The sequence below is a fragment of the Capricornis sumatraensis genome, chromosome 2 (assembly GCF_032405125.1).
Source record: "Capricornis sumatraensis isolate serow.1 chromosome 2, serow.2, whole genome shotgun sequence".
Taxonomy (NCBI): domain Eukaryota; kingdom Metazoa; phylum Chordata; class Mammalia; order Artiodactyla; family Bovidae; genus Capricornis; species Capricornis sumatraensis.
Window position 1 is genome coordinate 136078159 of NC_091070.1, and position 16871 is coordinate 136095029.

Below are 16871 nucleotides of genomic sequence, written 5' to 3' on the forward strand. Positions count from 1 at the left end.
AGTGAAAAAGATGGCTTAAAGCTCAACATTCAGAAAACGAAGATCATGGCATCTGGTCCCATCACTTCATGGCAAATAGATGGGGAAACAGTGGAAACAGTGTTAGACTTTATTTTTGGGGGCTCCAAAATCACATGGCTGGTGACTGCAGCCATGAAATTAAAAGATGCTTACTCCTTGGAAGAAAAGTTATGACCAACCTAGAGAGCATATTCAAAAGCAGAGACATTACTTTGCCGACTAAGATCCGTCTAGTCAAGGCTATGGTTTTTCCAGTAGTCATGTATGGATGTGAGAGTTGGACTGTGAAGAAGGCTAAGCGCCGAAGAATTGATGCTTTTGAACTGTGGTGTTGGAGAAGACTCTTGAGAGTCCCTTGGACTGCAAGGAGATCCAACCAGTCCATTCTGAAGGAGATCCGCCCTGGGATTTCTTTGGAAGGAGTGATGTTAAAGCTGAAACTCCAGTACTTTGGCCACCGCATGCGAAGAGTTGACTCATTGGAAAAGTCTCTGATGCTGGGAGGGACTGGGGGCAGGAGAAGGGGATGACAGAGGATGAGATGGCTGGATGGCATCACTGACTTGATGGACGTGAGTCTGAGTGAACTCTGTGAGTTGGTGTTGGACAGAGAGGCCTGGCATGCTGCGATTCATGGGGTCGCAGAGAGTCGGACATGGCTGAGCGACTGAACTGAACTGAACTGAATACTTACTTCTCTTAGGGTTATTATGAGAACTGAAGATGACACATGTAACTGTTTAATACAGCACTGGCTTTGCTCTGTAAATGTCAGTTTTTATTTCTTAAACAGATATTGAGCTATTTCCTAGTCATATTATTGCTAATGACTAAGCGCAGCCAAGCACTTGGACTAATTGCTTTCAAGCACTCTATGTTTTACAATTAATAATATTGGTAACTGACAGTCACTGAGTGTTTTTTAGTGCCAAACATTATGCTGAGTGCTTTATATGCTCTAAGTTACTTAATTAAAAAAAATAAGTCTATCCAGTTAGGTATTAGTATTGTTCCTCTTTGCATTTGAGGAAACTAAGTCACAGAGGGTTCATTCAATTAGGAGCTTGGGGATTTGGGATTTGAATCCCACCTGACTCCTGAGCCTAGATCCTTAATCATGACATATGTGATCAAACTTCTAGACCCTCAAAAAAAAAAACCTACTTGTGATATATATACCACAGAATTTATTTTCTGCTCAGCACACTACATGGGAAGGCCCAGGTTTTTTTATCAATTACACAGGAAAGTGCTTCTAAATGTATTGTCATATATTTTACATTTGCTTTGTTAGAAGTGAATGGAACAACACACGGGTTCCAAATCGGAACAAGTATGTCAAGGCTGAATATTGTCACCATGCTTATTTAACTTATATGCAGAGTATATGATGGGAAATGCTGGGCTCGATGAAGCACAAGCTGGAATCAAGATTGCCAGGAAAAATATCAGTTACCTCAGATATGCAGATGACACCACCTTTACGGCAGAAAACAAAGAACTAAAGAACCTCTTGATGAAAATGAAAGAGGAAAGGGAAAAAGTTGGCTTAAAACTCAGCATTCAGAAAACTAAGATCATGGCATCCAGTCCCATCACTACATGGCAAATAGATGGGGAAACAGTGACAGATTTTATTTTCTTGAGATTCAAAATCACTGCAGATGGTGACTGCAGCCATGAAATTAAAAGATGCTTGCTCCTCGGAAGGAAAGCTATGACCACCCTAGACAGCATATTAAAAAGCAGAGACATTACTTTGCCAAGAAAGGTCCATCTAGTCAAAGTTATGTTTTTTCCAGTAGTCATGTCTGGATGTGAGAGTCAGACTATAAAGAAGGCTGAGCGCCGAAGAATTGATGCTTTTGAACTGTGGTGTTGGAGAAGACTCTTGAGGGTCCCTTGGACTGCAAGGAGATCCAACCAGTCTATCCTAAAGAAAATCAATCCTGAATATTCATTGGAAGGACTGATGCTGACACTGAAACTCCAATACTTTGGCCACCTTATGTGAAGAACTGACTCACTAGAAAAGACCATGATGCTGAGAAAGATTGAAGGTGGGAGGAGAAGGGGACGATAGAGGATAAGGTGGTTAGATGGCATCACTGACTTGATGGATATGAGTTTGAGTAAGTTCCGGGAGTTGGTGATGGACAGGGAAGCCTGGTGTGCTGCAGTCCATGGGGTTGCAAAGAGTCTGACACTGTAATGGGAATTCCTCATAATGTGGGTTCACAGCCTTGAGAAGTTTCACAGCCTTGAGAAATTCCACAGAAAGAGCACCTGGAAAAACGGCATATATTAAGAAACTGTGTTAATGATTATCTTTCATGTTTTTCTCAAGAATAATCTCCTTGTTACAAACTTCAAGGCCAAACCCAGAAGGGAGTGTGACTGGGATCATGAAAGCATGGACCTTGGAACACCTGGGTTGGCATCAAGCATGAACGCTGCCTACACACTTGCTGATTGTTCCTGAGACTAGCCCAAAAGGGAATGGCCTGGGGTAAAAACAAGGAGATCTGGACTGTGTCAGTGTAGTGTCTTGGGAAAGATATGATAAAAAAATCTTGTAGTCTGCAATTAGGAATGAAAGCTGGACTCAGAGTGGACTCTGCACCTCAGTCCAATAGCGGCTGCAGATCCCCTGACACACTGCACCAGATTTCGTATTCTGTCTTCATTCTCGTTGCTTGCTCCCGGACCATTAGGGCAACATGACATGAGTGAGCGACTGAATTGAACTTGTTCGAAGTGAAAAGTCTGACTGAAGATAATAGGAGAATCTGCTAGCCTTGAACACTGAAGATACTTATACATTATTGCCTCTTAAATAACTATTCTCACCACTGTGTGCACAGCCTGTATTTGACTATGAGGCATCCTCGATGGCTCAGCGGGTAAAGAAACCGCCTGCAATGTAGGAGACACAGGAGAGCTAAAAGTATTTATTAGAATTTGACAGATTGTTCTTTTTGTATTTAATCTTAGACAAATAATTTTATGTTGAAAATGGTATACAGATTTTTAAATGGTTGAATTGTAAAGGTTGTCTTAAGCATGATACAAAAAATTATCAATTCATATTTTTAATATAATTATATTAATTTTATAATTGACAGTATTTCAAGCTAATTTATGAATTATTTAAAGTTATATTGGTTGGTAAGATACAAAATCCTAGGAAAGGATGATATTAAATTTGCTGTGGAGATGAAATATATAAAAAATTTAGACCTTATTAGGAGATAATATTTCCATTTGAGATCAGCTAACTATAATGTTATGTAAAATTTGTTTTGATAGGGAATTGACATGGGAGATAGATGGATTTTTCATAATTTAGTTGATGAAAAGAGAAAATCTGGCCATCTATGGAAATATCTGTTGGCTGGAGGCATAGCGGGTACGTGTGCTCGAACATGTACAGCGCCGTTCGAGCGTCTGAAAACCCTCATGCAGGTGTGTTGCATAGTTCGTGTACATGATTTTGAGTAATGTGAATAATATTTGATACTTTTAAAAAGGAGGATTTCAGAAGTCTTAATAATATTTCTTGATTTTTTTCATGTGCAAATTGCTTCATTGCCAGTAATCTAGACTCAGTTATTCAATAAGTTCCCAGACACTCAACTCACCTTGAGGGTGCAACAATCAAGTGATATACCATTCTCATTCACATGCATTTTGGAGTTTTGTGATGGAGACAGATCTACAAATAAATAGTTAAATATAACCTAGTACTAGTATTCTAGAGAGGGCAAAAATTAGGAAAATCTTTTTTTTTTCTTTGGTGGAGCCTGGGAAGGGAAGGCTGCACAATACTTTTGATTCTCTCCCTGGACTGGAAATTGTGACAAGAGACAGAAAGTGGTCAGGGTTGCACTCCCTCTTTATTCCTTATCAAATGCAGGGCCCTGTAGGTGGAATTCTTCAGTTTTCTGAAGTTTTGAGTCCCTTTCAAATTAATGCAGGCAGTGAAGAAATTGCCTGAGCCTCGTGGCCAAGTCTCTGGTTATGACTGTTCAACTGAAACCAGGTGAGAAGGGTGTCCACCCTCTTCATTGCTCTATTCAAGGCAGAAATGATGGACCTATAACAACATTTGGTCACTGTCTCCTTTTAGCCTTTATGGGTCACCACGGAATAAATCTGTCTCTAACTTTTATAGAAATATACAAAGCAAGCGAGCATGTCTGGCTGCTGGTATTCTGAGTTCAAGCAGGGGAAAGGGACAGGAGGCCTACTGTGTATATTTACTCACTTAATTCATCTGTTTTTAGTCCTATGCCTCACTGAATTCTTGAATTCTGTATTCCTGAGTTAAGATCCTCTCTGCTTCCTCCAGAGAATAAAGCCTCATGGATTTTTAAAGGAAAATGTAGTTCTATGTGCTTTCCCCTCCTCAGAACCTTAAGTTACAACTTTTACTTTGCTAAATTAGTTATCACTTTTCCATTTGCTTTCTACCTCCCCCAAATCTGATGAAAGCACTAATACCCATACCCCTGCAGATTAGTAATGAGGTGACCATATAATTTTCATTTGAACCGAGACACTTTTAAAAAAGAAAGGGGTGCTTAATAATCATGGGGGGACAGCTTTTGGGGGAATTGGGATCGATGGGTGCCCTAGTTATTGCCTTCTTTGTTACTTTACTATTGTTTTTGTGTGGTTTTAGGAGGATGAGGAAATAAACATGTGGGGTCATTCTACCACTTTTTCTGAAAGTCAGTATCTTACATGTCTAAAATTATTTTATTTTTCTTTTCTCTTTGATTGGTAGATTGGCAGAATATGGACATCAAAGTAAAAAATGCTTTCCCTTAGAACTTCTTAAGGCATTATGCTATTATTTTGTAGTATTCAGTATTACTTCTGAAAAGTCTGATGCCATTTTGATATTTTGTAGATTACCTGATTTTCCTCTCTGGAAGCATTTAGTCATGCCTGTACCTTGGGCTTTTCCAGTGGCTCAGCATGTAAAGAATCTGCCTGCAATGCAGAAGACACAGGAGACATGGGTCAGATTCCTGGGTGGGGAAGATCCCCTGGAGGAGGAAATGGCAACTGACTCCAGTATTTTTGCCTGAAAAATCCCACTGATAGAAGATAGAAAAAAAAAAAAACAAAATCCCATGGGTAGAGGAGCCTGGCGGGCTACAATCCAAAGAATCTCAAAGAGTTGGACATGACTGAGCAACTAAGTACTACGTTGGGTATTCTGAAATTGTACACTGTGAGTTTAGGTAGGTTCTTTTCAACCCATTGTGCTTGACACTTGGTGGGCTCTTCTTAACCGTAAACTTAGGTCTTTCTTCAGCATTAATGTATTCTAGTGTTTCCTCCTTAGTTTTCTTCACTTTATTCTCTCTGGAATTCTTCTGGTTGAATGGTTGAATGTGGTACCTCCCAGACTGACCTTGATGCAGCTTGTGTGTGTGTGTTAGTTGCTCAGTTGTGTCTGACTTTTTGTGACCCAATGGACTGTAGCCTGCCAGACTCCTCTGTCCATGGGATTTTCCAGGCAAGAATACTGGTGTGGGTTGTCATTCTCTTCTCCAGAGGATCCTCCTGAGCCAGGGATTGAGCCTGGGTCTCCTGCATTGCAACCTTATCTTTTCATAAATATTTTTATTACTCTGTCATTTTACTTGACATTCTGGGACATTTCTTCAGTACTGTTTTTTAACCCTTCTATTGAACTTCTTATTTTAGTAATCACAGTTTAAATTTCTGAAAGCTCTTTTTATCCTTTTGATTGATCTTTTTTCATAGTATCTTTTTCTTGTTTGGTATTTCTTAAAATGAATTCGATATCATCTTGATTCTTTCTGAGGACATTACAGGGTTCTTTATGTTTTTTTGTTTTAGTTAACTGTAGTTTCCTAAATTGTCACTATTTTCTGTGGATTTAATTATTCTGTTTATCGTAGTTTTGCGTTCTATGCTGCCTTTCCTCCTTCACATATATTATGACCCTTTATTGTTCTTTTGTATTAAAAATGAAGAATGGATATTTTAGGTAGCTTGTATGGATTTCTTCTGCAGTTGTGTTTTCTAGCTATGTTTCTCCCACAGATTTTTTTCTTTTTTTACAAATTGAGATATAATTGACTTATTATATTAGTTTTATGTGTACAGTATAATGATTCAGTATAGGTATGCATTGCAAATGATCACCACAATAAATCTAGTTAACATCCATCACCATATATAGTTATGTTTTTTTCTTCTGACGAGTTTTCAAATCTACTCTATTAGCAAATCAGAATTTCTGTTATAAAAGGAATTTATACATCTGTTTATTTGCATTGTCTTTCTGTCACCAAGAAAATCAAGGAATGACCACAAGAAATAAATCCCTGTGAATCAGCCTCTTGAAAACTCCACACGTTTTTTTGTAGTCTCATTGTTTGTTTTATTAGCTTCACTCTTCTTCTATGTAGGGCAGGCTTAAGCTTCTGCACTCCACACTCTCCACCTCTCCGCTCTGGGAGGCTGAGATAGAGGGCCGGGGGCAGCAACCCTTCTCAGGTCTAGCCCTGCTCTGCTTGTAGCATTGTCACTTTTCCTTTATATACATTGAAGCTAAAAATTAGAATACTCTTGGTGAATTGAACCTTTTGTCACTGTGAAGTGATCTTCTTCATCTCTGTAAATGCCTTTTGTTCTATTTTGTCTGACATTGATATAGATGCACTCTCTACTCTTGCTTGGGATTTGTGTTATATATCCATTGTCATTCTTTTACTTTCAGGGTTTCAGCATTTGTATGTTTTAGATAAGTTACAGGTAAATGGTGTATAGGTGGTTTTTATTTTATTTTATATATTTTTCATTTGTTTGGCTTGCCAGCATGGCTTGCAGGATCTTAGTTCTTCTACTGTGGATTGAACCAGGCCCTCAGCAGTGAAATCACAGAGTCCTTACCACTGGACTGACAGGGAATTTCCTGGATTTTGTTATATTTTAAACTGGAAGACTTATTTCATTTAACAGTTGGTGTACTTATTGATATTTTGTTCAAGGCTGCCATCTTATTTTATGCTTTCTATTTGTCCTGCATGTTCTAAGATCTTATTTCCTTTCTTGCCTTCAGTTATATTTTTAAAAGTTATTCTACATTTTCCCCCCTCCATTAGTTTTTGATGTTTTTTTAAAATATCACTTAGAGTAATAACTTGAGGAGCTATGATGATGATATCCAACTTGAGACTAGATTTTTATTTGTTTCTGTTAGGTGCTTGGGAGGACTATCAATCTGGGATCACATTATTTAATTCAGATTTAAGTCTTGAAGTTCCCAGAACCACCCAGCTGATACAAAGCCATGCCCTTGCAGAGGCTGGTTTCTTCTGGTTTACCCTTGCCATAAGGGGATAGACCTGCAAAGTCCCAGTTTAAAGTGGAGATGGTTCTTCAGAGACCTATACCTTCAGCGAGCCCTGAGCTTTGTCTTCTGTTCTCTGTTAACCCAGCGAGGCAACAAAACAATGAGTTAACTTTATAATTGTTTTTTTTTCTGGGCCCAGAAATACACTTGAGTGGTAATCTTACCTTTCTAGATTTTCTCTTCTCTCCTAGATACTGGCCTTGGAATATGTCTCTGTCTTGTTAGCTCATGGATGCCTTTAAGAAACTTTAAGAAATAAATATGCCATTGGCTTTTTCAGTTATCCTTACTTGGAAGTACATTCCTTCCTTATTACCCAGCTTGCCATTACTGCAAGTGAATTCTATACATCAGTTCAGTTCAGTTCAGTCACTCAGTCATCTCTGACTCTTTGCAGACCACAAGAACTGCAGCACGCCAGGCCTCCCTGTCCATCACCAACTCCCGGAGTTTACCCAAACTAGTGTCCTTTGAGACGGTGATGCCATCCAACCATCTCATCCTCTGTTGTCTCTTCTCTTCCTGCCCTCAATCTTTCCCAGCATCAAGGTCTTTTCAAATGAGTCAGCTCTTCCCATCAGGTGGCTAAAATATTGGAGTTTTAGCTTCAACATCAGTCCTTCAATGAACAACAGGACTGATCTCCTTTAGGATAGACTGGTTAGATCTCCTTGCAGGCCAAGGGATGCTCAAGAGTCTTCTCCAACACCACAGTTCAAAAGCATCAATTCTTTGGCACTCAGCTTTCTTTATAGTCCAACTCTCACATCCATACATGACTACTGGAAAAACCATAGCCTTGACTAGACAGACCTTTGTTGACAAAGTAATGTCTCTGCATTTTAATATGCTGTCTAGGTTGGTCATAACTTTCCTTCCAAGACTAAGTGTCTTTTAATTTCATGGCTGCAATCACCACCTGCAGTGATTTTGGAGCCCCCCCAAAATAAAGTCTGCCACTGTTTCCCCATCTATTTGCCATGAAGTGATGGGACTGGATGCCATGATCTTCGTTTTCTGAATGTTGAGCTTTAAGCCAACTTTTTCACTCTCCTCTTTCACTTTCATCAAGAGGCTCTTTAGTTCTTCTTCACTTTCTGCCATAAGGGTGGTGTCATCTGCATATATGAGATTATTGATATTTCTCCTGACAATCTTGATTCCAGCTTGTGCTTCTTCCAGCCCAGCATTTCTTATGATGTACTCTGCATAGAAGTTAAACAAGCAGGGTGACAATATACAGCCTTGACATACTCCTTTTCCTATTTGGAACCAGTCTGTTGTTCCATGTCCAGTTCTACCTGTTGCTGCCTGACCTGCATACAGGTTTCTCCAGAGGCATGTCAGGTGGTCTGGTATTCCCATCTCTTTCAGAATTTTCCACAGTTTATTGTGATCCACACAGTCAAAGGCTTTGGCATAGTCAATAAAGCAGAGATAGATGTTTTTCTGGAACTCTCTTGCTTTTTCCATGATCCAGTGGATGTTGGCAATTTGATCTCTAGTTCCTCTGGCTTTTCTAAAACCTGCTTGAACATCTGGAAGTTCATGGTTCACATATTGCTAAAGCCTGGCTTGGAGAATTTTGAGCATTACTTTACTAACATGTGAGATGAGTGCAATTGTGCAGTAGTTTGAGCATTCTTTGGCATTTCCTTTCTTTGGGATTGGAATGAAAACTAATCTTTTCCAGTCCTGTGGCCATTGCTGAGTTTTCCAAATTTGCTGGCATATTGAGTGTAGCACTTTCACAGCATCATCTTTTAGGATTTGAAATAGCTCAACTGGAATTCCATCACCTCTGCAAGCTTTGTTCAGACTGATGCTTCCTAAGGCCCACTTGACTTCACATTCCAGGATGTCTGGCTCTAGGTGAGTGATCACACCATTGTTGTTATCTGGTTCATGAGATCTTTTTTGTACAGTTCTTCTGTGTATTTGTGCCACCTCTTCTTAATACCTTCTGCTTCTGTTAGGTCCATACCATTTCTGTCCTTTATCGAGCCCATCTTTGCATGAAATGTTCCCTTGGTATCTCTAATTTTCTTGAAGAGATCTCTAGTCTTTCCCATTCTATTTTTTCCCTCTATTTCTTTGCATTGATTGCTGAGGTAGGCTTTCTTATTTCTCCTTGCTATTCTTTGGAACTCTGCATTCAAACAGGTATATTTTTCCCTTTTCCTTTGCTTTTCGCTTCCCTTCTTTTCACAGATCTTTGTAAAGCCTCCTCAAACATCCATTTTGCTTTGTTTGCATTTCTTTTTCTTGGGGATGGTCTTGATTCCTGTCTCCTATACAGTGTCACATATATCCATCCATAGTTCATCAGGCACCCTGTCTATCAGATCTAGTCCCTTAAATCTATTTCTCAGTTCCAATGTGTAATCATAAAGCATTTTATTTAGGTCATTCCTGAATGGGCTAGTGGTTTTCCCTACTTTCTTCAATGTAAGTCTGAATTTGACAATAAGGAGTTCATGATCTGAGCCACAGTCAGCTCCTAGTCTTGCTTTTGCTGACTGAAAAGAGCTTCTCCATCTTTGGCTGCAAAGAATATAATCAGTCTGATTTTGGTGTCCACCATCTGGTGATGTCCATGTGTAGAGTCTTCTCTTGTGTTGTTGGAAGAGCGTGTTTGCTATGACCAATGCTTTCTCTTGGGAAAACTGTATTAGCCTCTGCCCTGCTTCATTCTGTATTCCAAGGCCAAATTTGCCTGTTACTCCAGGTGTTTCTTGAATTCCTACTTTTGCATTACAATCCCCTATAATGAAAAGGACATCTTTTTTGGGTGTTATTTCTAAAAGGTCTTATAGGTCTTCATAGAACCGTTCAACTTCAGCTTCTTTAGCATTACTGGTCGGGGCATAGACTTGGATTACTGTGATATTGAATGATTTGCCTTGGAAATGAACAGAGATTATTCTGTTGTTTTGAGATTGCATCCAAGTACTGCATTTCAGACTCTTTTGTTGATTATGATGGTTACTCCATAAGGCTTTTGATATGTATTCACATTTATCATACATTACTTTTCCTAGTACTGTATGAAACTACCTGTTTCCCTGTATCCTCCCAAACATCAGGTCATATTATTTTATAAAAGATCTTGCTGGCAAGAGAGACAATAATTGGTGCACCAGAATTTCTGAATGGATCTAAATACTCAAATGAATCTTGTCACTTGTATTTTTATCTTACTAATGCTCTGAACAGAGAGGCCAAGGGATGATGCAGGAGGGCAAGTGGCTGGTCAGAAGGCCCATAGGTAAACTGATTAATAGTCACCTAGACAGGCACCCATTTAAAGTGGAGTCTACCTGGGACTCCCTGGCGCTAGAGTGACTAGTGCAGGAGAGAGTGGGTATGCAAGGGCTTAGCTCAGTGACTGTATACAAGCCAGTCCAGAAAGATTTCCTTATGTTATATGTTGACTGAATTTCAACACTCTTTTATAGATTTATTGCACAAATTAAAGTAAACCTATTTATTACTATGGCTGTAAAATACAGGTATCATTCTGAGTTTGTGTCTTTTTCTCCTCAGTAGAGAGTTGGTAATTATCTTTATACTGGTTCTTGTTTTTTTTTTTCATTTTTGGTCAGTTTTTCCTCCTTTTCTCTTCATATATGTTTTACAATGAGCCTGATGATCCCCTCCACATTTACTAGGTATCCAACTATCATACTACAGCCATCAGACTGCTGCCAGTCTCCTTAAAAACAGATATATAGCTCTTTAATACCTCTTATTTTAAAACCACTTTTGTAGCTTCTTTTACTGGACTATATTTGTTGAATTTATCTTTTATTTTTCCTGTTATCTTCACTCACATGTTGAGTCATATTCATTTCAGTTCAGTTCAGTCACTCAGTCGTGTCCTACTCTTAGCGACCCCATGAATGGCAGCACGCCAGGCCTCCCTGTCCATCACCAACTCCCGGAGTTCACTCAGACCCACATCCATCGAGTCAGTGATGCCATCCAGCCATCTCATCCTCTGTCGTCCCCTTCTCCTCCTGCCCCCAATCCCTCCCAGCATCAGGGTCTTTTCCAATGAGTCAATTCTTCGCATGAGGTGGCCAAAGTATTGGAGTGTCAGCTTCAGTATCATTCCCTCCAGAGAAATCCCAGGGCTGATCTCCTTCAGAATGGACTGGTTGGATCTCCTTGCAGTCCAAGGGACTCTCAAGAGTCTTCTCCAACACCACAGTTCAAAAGCATCAATTCTTCGGTGCTCAGCTTTCTTCACAGTCCAACTCTCACATCCCTACATGACCACTGGAAAAACCATAGCCTTGACTAGACGGACCTTTGTTGGCAAAGTAATGTCTCTGCTTTTCAATATTGCTCTGGGTTTAATTTTTCTTATGTCAATGCAGTATAGTCAATGTCCAGAGCACATTCTCTCATACTGTCTTCAGACAAGTGTATATCTGTTTTCTAATACATGCCCTGGAGAAAGGTTTCATATGTTGGCCACAGAGTTAGTTGGATTCAGCTTTTTTTTCTCCGCTTTCATTGACCACACTGATCACCCTTATTAAAAGCCTCATAAGCCACTTTTTAGCAATAAGTTCTCTGAGTTTCTGTGGCCTTAACTTTTCAGAAATGTTGCTTCCCTGACGCTTCTCTTGAAATGTACACCCAATTTCACTCTTCCTGATGGGAGAGTCATTTGTTCATCCCTCTGAGGAGGGGGCAACAAAGCAACCATGTCTGCAGCATGATCTTGTGTCCTCTGTGTAAGGTGTCCTCTTCTTAAGCTATAGTGCAGGGATTAAAATAAACATGTCTTGAAAGCTGTCTAATCACCAGGACAGCTGCTGTTTCCCCAACAGGAGAGACCGTCCATATTTTAGGAACTTCAACTCTGTCCTGCCAATCACATGAAAATTACAATATGTGGTTTTCAAAGTTCTTCAAATCGTACTGTGATTTTCAAAATTCTTCCTTTCCTTTTCAAGGCTCAGAGTTTAGAAACAAAGAATGTGAAGATAATGAGCCATTTAATAGAGATGATGAAAGAGGGCGGAGTCATTTCTTTGTGGAGAGGAAATGGTACGAATGTTCTCAAGCTTGCTCCTGAAATAGCTGTTAAGATCTGGTCTTATGAACAGGTAAAAACCACACTGCCTATGACATTTATTAACAAGGGAATGTTATTCAGTTTTACTTTTTAAAAAATCGGTTGGGGTTATTACAAAACAAAGAGAAGTAGTTGCTTATCTGTGTTGGAACATTACTATAAAGTTAAATAATTACATTATTATTATATAATCGTCTGTGTGTGTGTTAAGTTGCTTCAGTCATGTCCGACTCTTTGTGACCCCATGGACTGTAGCCTGCCAGGCTCCTTTCTCCATGGGATTCTCCAGGCAAGAATATGGGTTTGTTTGTCATGTCATGTTGCTTCATTATAACATGGTTGCCATCAAAACATATTGCATAAGGTTCTCAGTTGTTTCCATCTCAAAGTTTTCCATTTTCTTTATATTTATTGCTTATCATAATCAACACTCGTTGAATGTTTGCTATATACCTTCTTTGCTGTATGTCTTATTCTAAGCAAATTGAGGTACAAGATGAAGTCTCTACGGTTAAGTTTGAGGCCTTCTATCTAATATACATGACTATATTTAGGTACTATGCAAGAGACACGGGTTTGATTCCTGGGTCAGGAGGATCCCCTGGAAAAGGATATAGCAACCCACTCTAGTATTCTTGCCTGGGAAATCTCATGGATAGAAGAGCCTGGTGGGCTATAGTCCATGGAATTGCAGAGAGGGACATGACTGAGTGACTAAGCAGCACGAAAATGTGGATTATAGTTTTAAACTATAAATTAAATGCCTAGGTATCCACTGATATTGAATGACTTGCATGCCTCTTTGAACTTTTTCAATGCTAACATAGCTTTGAACTCTTGTTAATACAGTATAAGGAGTATCTTTCTTCTGAAGAAGGCAGTTTAGGAACACTTGAGAAATTTGCTTCTGCTTCTTTGGCTGGTGCCACTTCTCAGTCTTTTATTTACCCCTTAGAGGTAAGTGCTATTGAAAAAGATTTGTTATCCTTAATGAAAATTATGGCTAATTTTTTTTCAAGTGAGCCAGAATCCTCTTATTATTAGTAGCTATTGAGTAGAGAAAATCTGTTGCTAGGGCAGTGTTACCAGAGCTGTGATATCTAAGCTGGCATTTCTGTTGCTTTGATTTGTATCACATTTTATTTTACTAAAATATAAATACCACTTATATTTACCCATATAAGTGATATAGTATTTGTCTTTCTGACTTTGCTTAGTATGATAATATCTAGGTCCATCCATATTGTTGCAAGTGGCATTATTTCATTCTTTTTGATGGCTAAGTAACATTCTGTTGCATGTGTGTTAACACACACACACACACGCACACACATACCACATGTTCTTTATCCATTCATCTACCAATGGGACATTTTGTTGCTGTTATTTTCTTGCATTTTCCCTTCCATATGAACATCAGAATTGGCTTGCCAAGTTTCTTAAAAAAACCAAAGTAAACCAAACTGGGATTTTGACTCTTAGTTGTACTTAGTGAATTTAGGGAAGAAATGACAATTATAATATTGAATTTCTTCTTTTGCCCAGGAATGAGATATGTCTTCCTTTCCATTTAGATCTGTTCTTGTATTATTTGATAAAGTTTATAATTTTCTTATACAGGTCTTATGCATTGGAGGCTTTTATTACTAGATACAGTGTGGTATTTGTTGCTATTAATGTATTTCATTAGATTTTGCTAATGTTTATTGCTGGTATATATGAAAACTCCTGAATTTTTAAGTTAAACTTATATCCAACCACTTTACATTACTCTTATTAAATAATCTGGAAACTCTTAAGATTTCTTTTAATTCCTGTTTTCCTGAAATTTTATCATGAAATGTGTAGATTCTGACCCTTTTCTTTCATCAGTTAATTTCAGATCTTTTTAATGATCTTTTTTTCCAGCTCTGGGAAATTTTCTACTATTAAATAATTTTGGATTTTGCTTTTCTTTTTGATCTCTCTGTGTATATATATGTCTTCTTCATCCATTGATTTATTGATGGACACTTTGGTTGCTTCCATATATTGGCTATTGTAAATAATGCTGCAATGAACATAGGGGTGCATATATCTTTTCAAATTAGGGTTTTTGCTCTCTTCAGAAAAACACCCAAAAGTGGTGTTGCTGGATCATGTGGTAGTTCTATCTTTAGGTTTCTTTGAAGAACTTCCGTACTGTTTTCCATAGTGGCCGCACCAATTTATATTCCCACCAACAGTGCTCAAGGGTTCGCTTTCTTCTGCTCCTGCTGCTAAGTCGCTTCAGTTGTGTCTGACTCTGTACGACTCCATAGACGCTTTCTTTACACCTTGCCAACACTTGTTATTTGGTGTCTCTTGATGATAGCCATTCTGATAGGTGTGAGGTGATATCTCATTATAGTTTTGATTTTCATTTCTCTGATGATTTGTGATACTGAGCATCCTTTCATGTTTGTTGGTCAGCTGTATGTCTTCTTTGGAAAAATGTCTACTCAGGTCTTCTGTCCTTTTTTTTGGTGGGGAGTTTGATGTTGAATTGTATGAGTTCTTTGTATATTTTGAATATCAACCCCTTATCAGATATATAATTTGCAGATATCTTCTCCCATTCAGTAGGATGCCTTTTTGTTTTGTTGATAGCTTCCTTTTTTGTGAAAAAGCCCTTTGATTTAATGTGATTTCATCTGTTTATTTTTGCTTTTGTTTCCCTTTGCCTGAGGAGACATATACAAAATATTGCTAAGACTGATGTCAAAGTGTACACTGCCTATATTTTCTTCTAGGAGTTTTATAGTTTCAAGTCTTAAATTTAAAGCTTTAATCCATTTGGAGTTTATTTTTGTAAATGATGTGAGAAAGTAGTCTGGGTTGACTCTTTTGCATATAACTGTCCAGTCTTCCCACCACCATTTATTGAGAAGGCTGTCTTTTCTCCATTGTACCTCCAACATCTTGCCTCCTCTGGCATTATTTATAATTAGCCATATAAATATGGGTTTATTTCGTGGCTCTCTATTCTCTTCCACTGATTTATGTGTCTGTTTTGGGTCCAGCATCATACTGTTTTGATTGCTGTAGCTTTGTAGTATAGTTTGAAACCAAGGGGTATGTTACCTCTAGCTTTCTTCTTCTTTCTCAGGATTGTTTTGGCTATTTGTGGTATTTTGTGTTCCCATACAAATTTAAAAAGTTTATTTGTTCTAGTTCTGTGAAAAATGCCATTGGTATTTTGATAGAGCCTACACCAAATCTGTAGATTGCCTTGGGTAATATAGTTATATTAATAATATTAATTCTTTTAATCCATGAGCATAGTTATCTTCCCATTTGTTTGTGTTGTCTTCAGTTTATTTCATCAGTGTCTTACAGTTTTCTGGTACAAGTCTTTTATCTTTTTGGTTAGATTTATTCCTAGGTATTTCATTATTTTTGATGCAATTGTAGATGGGTTGTTTTCTAATTTTCTCTTTCTGTTAGTTTATTGTCAATGTAAAGAAATACCAACAATGATGTTTCCACATGTCAATTTTAAAAATTGCTTTGGCAGATGGATTCTTAACCACTGGGACACCAGGAAAGCCCTGGATGATAATTTTGTATTCTGTAATTTTACTGAATTAATTTATGAGTTTGAATAGTTTCCTTGGTGTCAGCTTTTTAGTATTTTCTATATAGTATCATCTCACCTGCAAACAATGACAGTTTTACCTCTTTCCAATTTAGATCCATTTTGTTTTTCTTGTCTGACTACTGCAGCTAGGACTTCCAATACTATGTTGAATAAAAGTGGTTTAGTGAGCATCTTTTTCTTGTTCCTGACCTTAGCTTTTCACTGTTGAGTATGATATTGGCAGTAAGTTTGTCTTATATGGCAATTATTATATTGAGGTATATTTCCTATATTCCCACTTTCTTGGGAGTTTTATCATAAATGAATGTTGAATTTTATCAAAAGTTTTTTCTGCATCTTGAGATGATCACATGATTTTTATCCTTCAATGTTCATATAATGTGTGACATTGATTTGCAAATATTGAACTGTCCTAGATGAAATATACTCTTGAATCCCTCTGAGGATTTAAATTATTTTTGTTTTAAAGTCTCCAATTTGTTTTGCTATTATTTGTTTTTACTAAATTCCAAGTTAATGAACACAAGGAACACCCAGAGACCCTGGATTAATCATGAAGGTGATTAATTTTAGAGCTATGAGTCAGAGCAGATGTATAAAATTTAAATATATTCAGAATATATTTTTCTGTCATGATGATACTTCTTTACTCTTTTATAAGAATGAAACATCCAATTTTAAAAAATAATACAGATCTTCCATGTGGTTTTTGAATTTTAAGATTATTTTCTCTTCAAAGTATA

At 37.9% G+C, this 16871-nt stretch overlaps 1 protein-coding gene across 1 annotated transcript in view; it reads left to right on the forward strand.

The window, feature by feature from the left end:
• Nucleotides 1–16871, forward strand: part of LOC138069452 (mitochondrial adenyl nucleotide antiporter SLC25A24-like) — a 100789-nt gene that overhangs the window by 15102 nt on the left and 68816 nt on the right. The window contains 1 exon segment of the mRNA XM_068960752.1: nucleotides 3331–3486. Coding sequence (XP_068816853.1) covers nucleotides 3331–3486 — 156 coding nt within the window.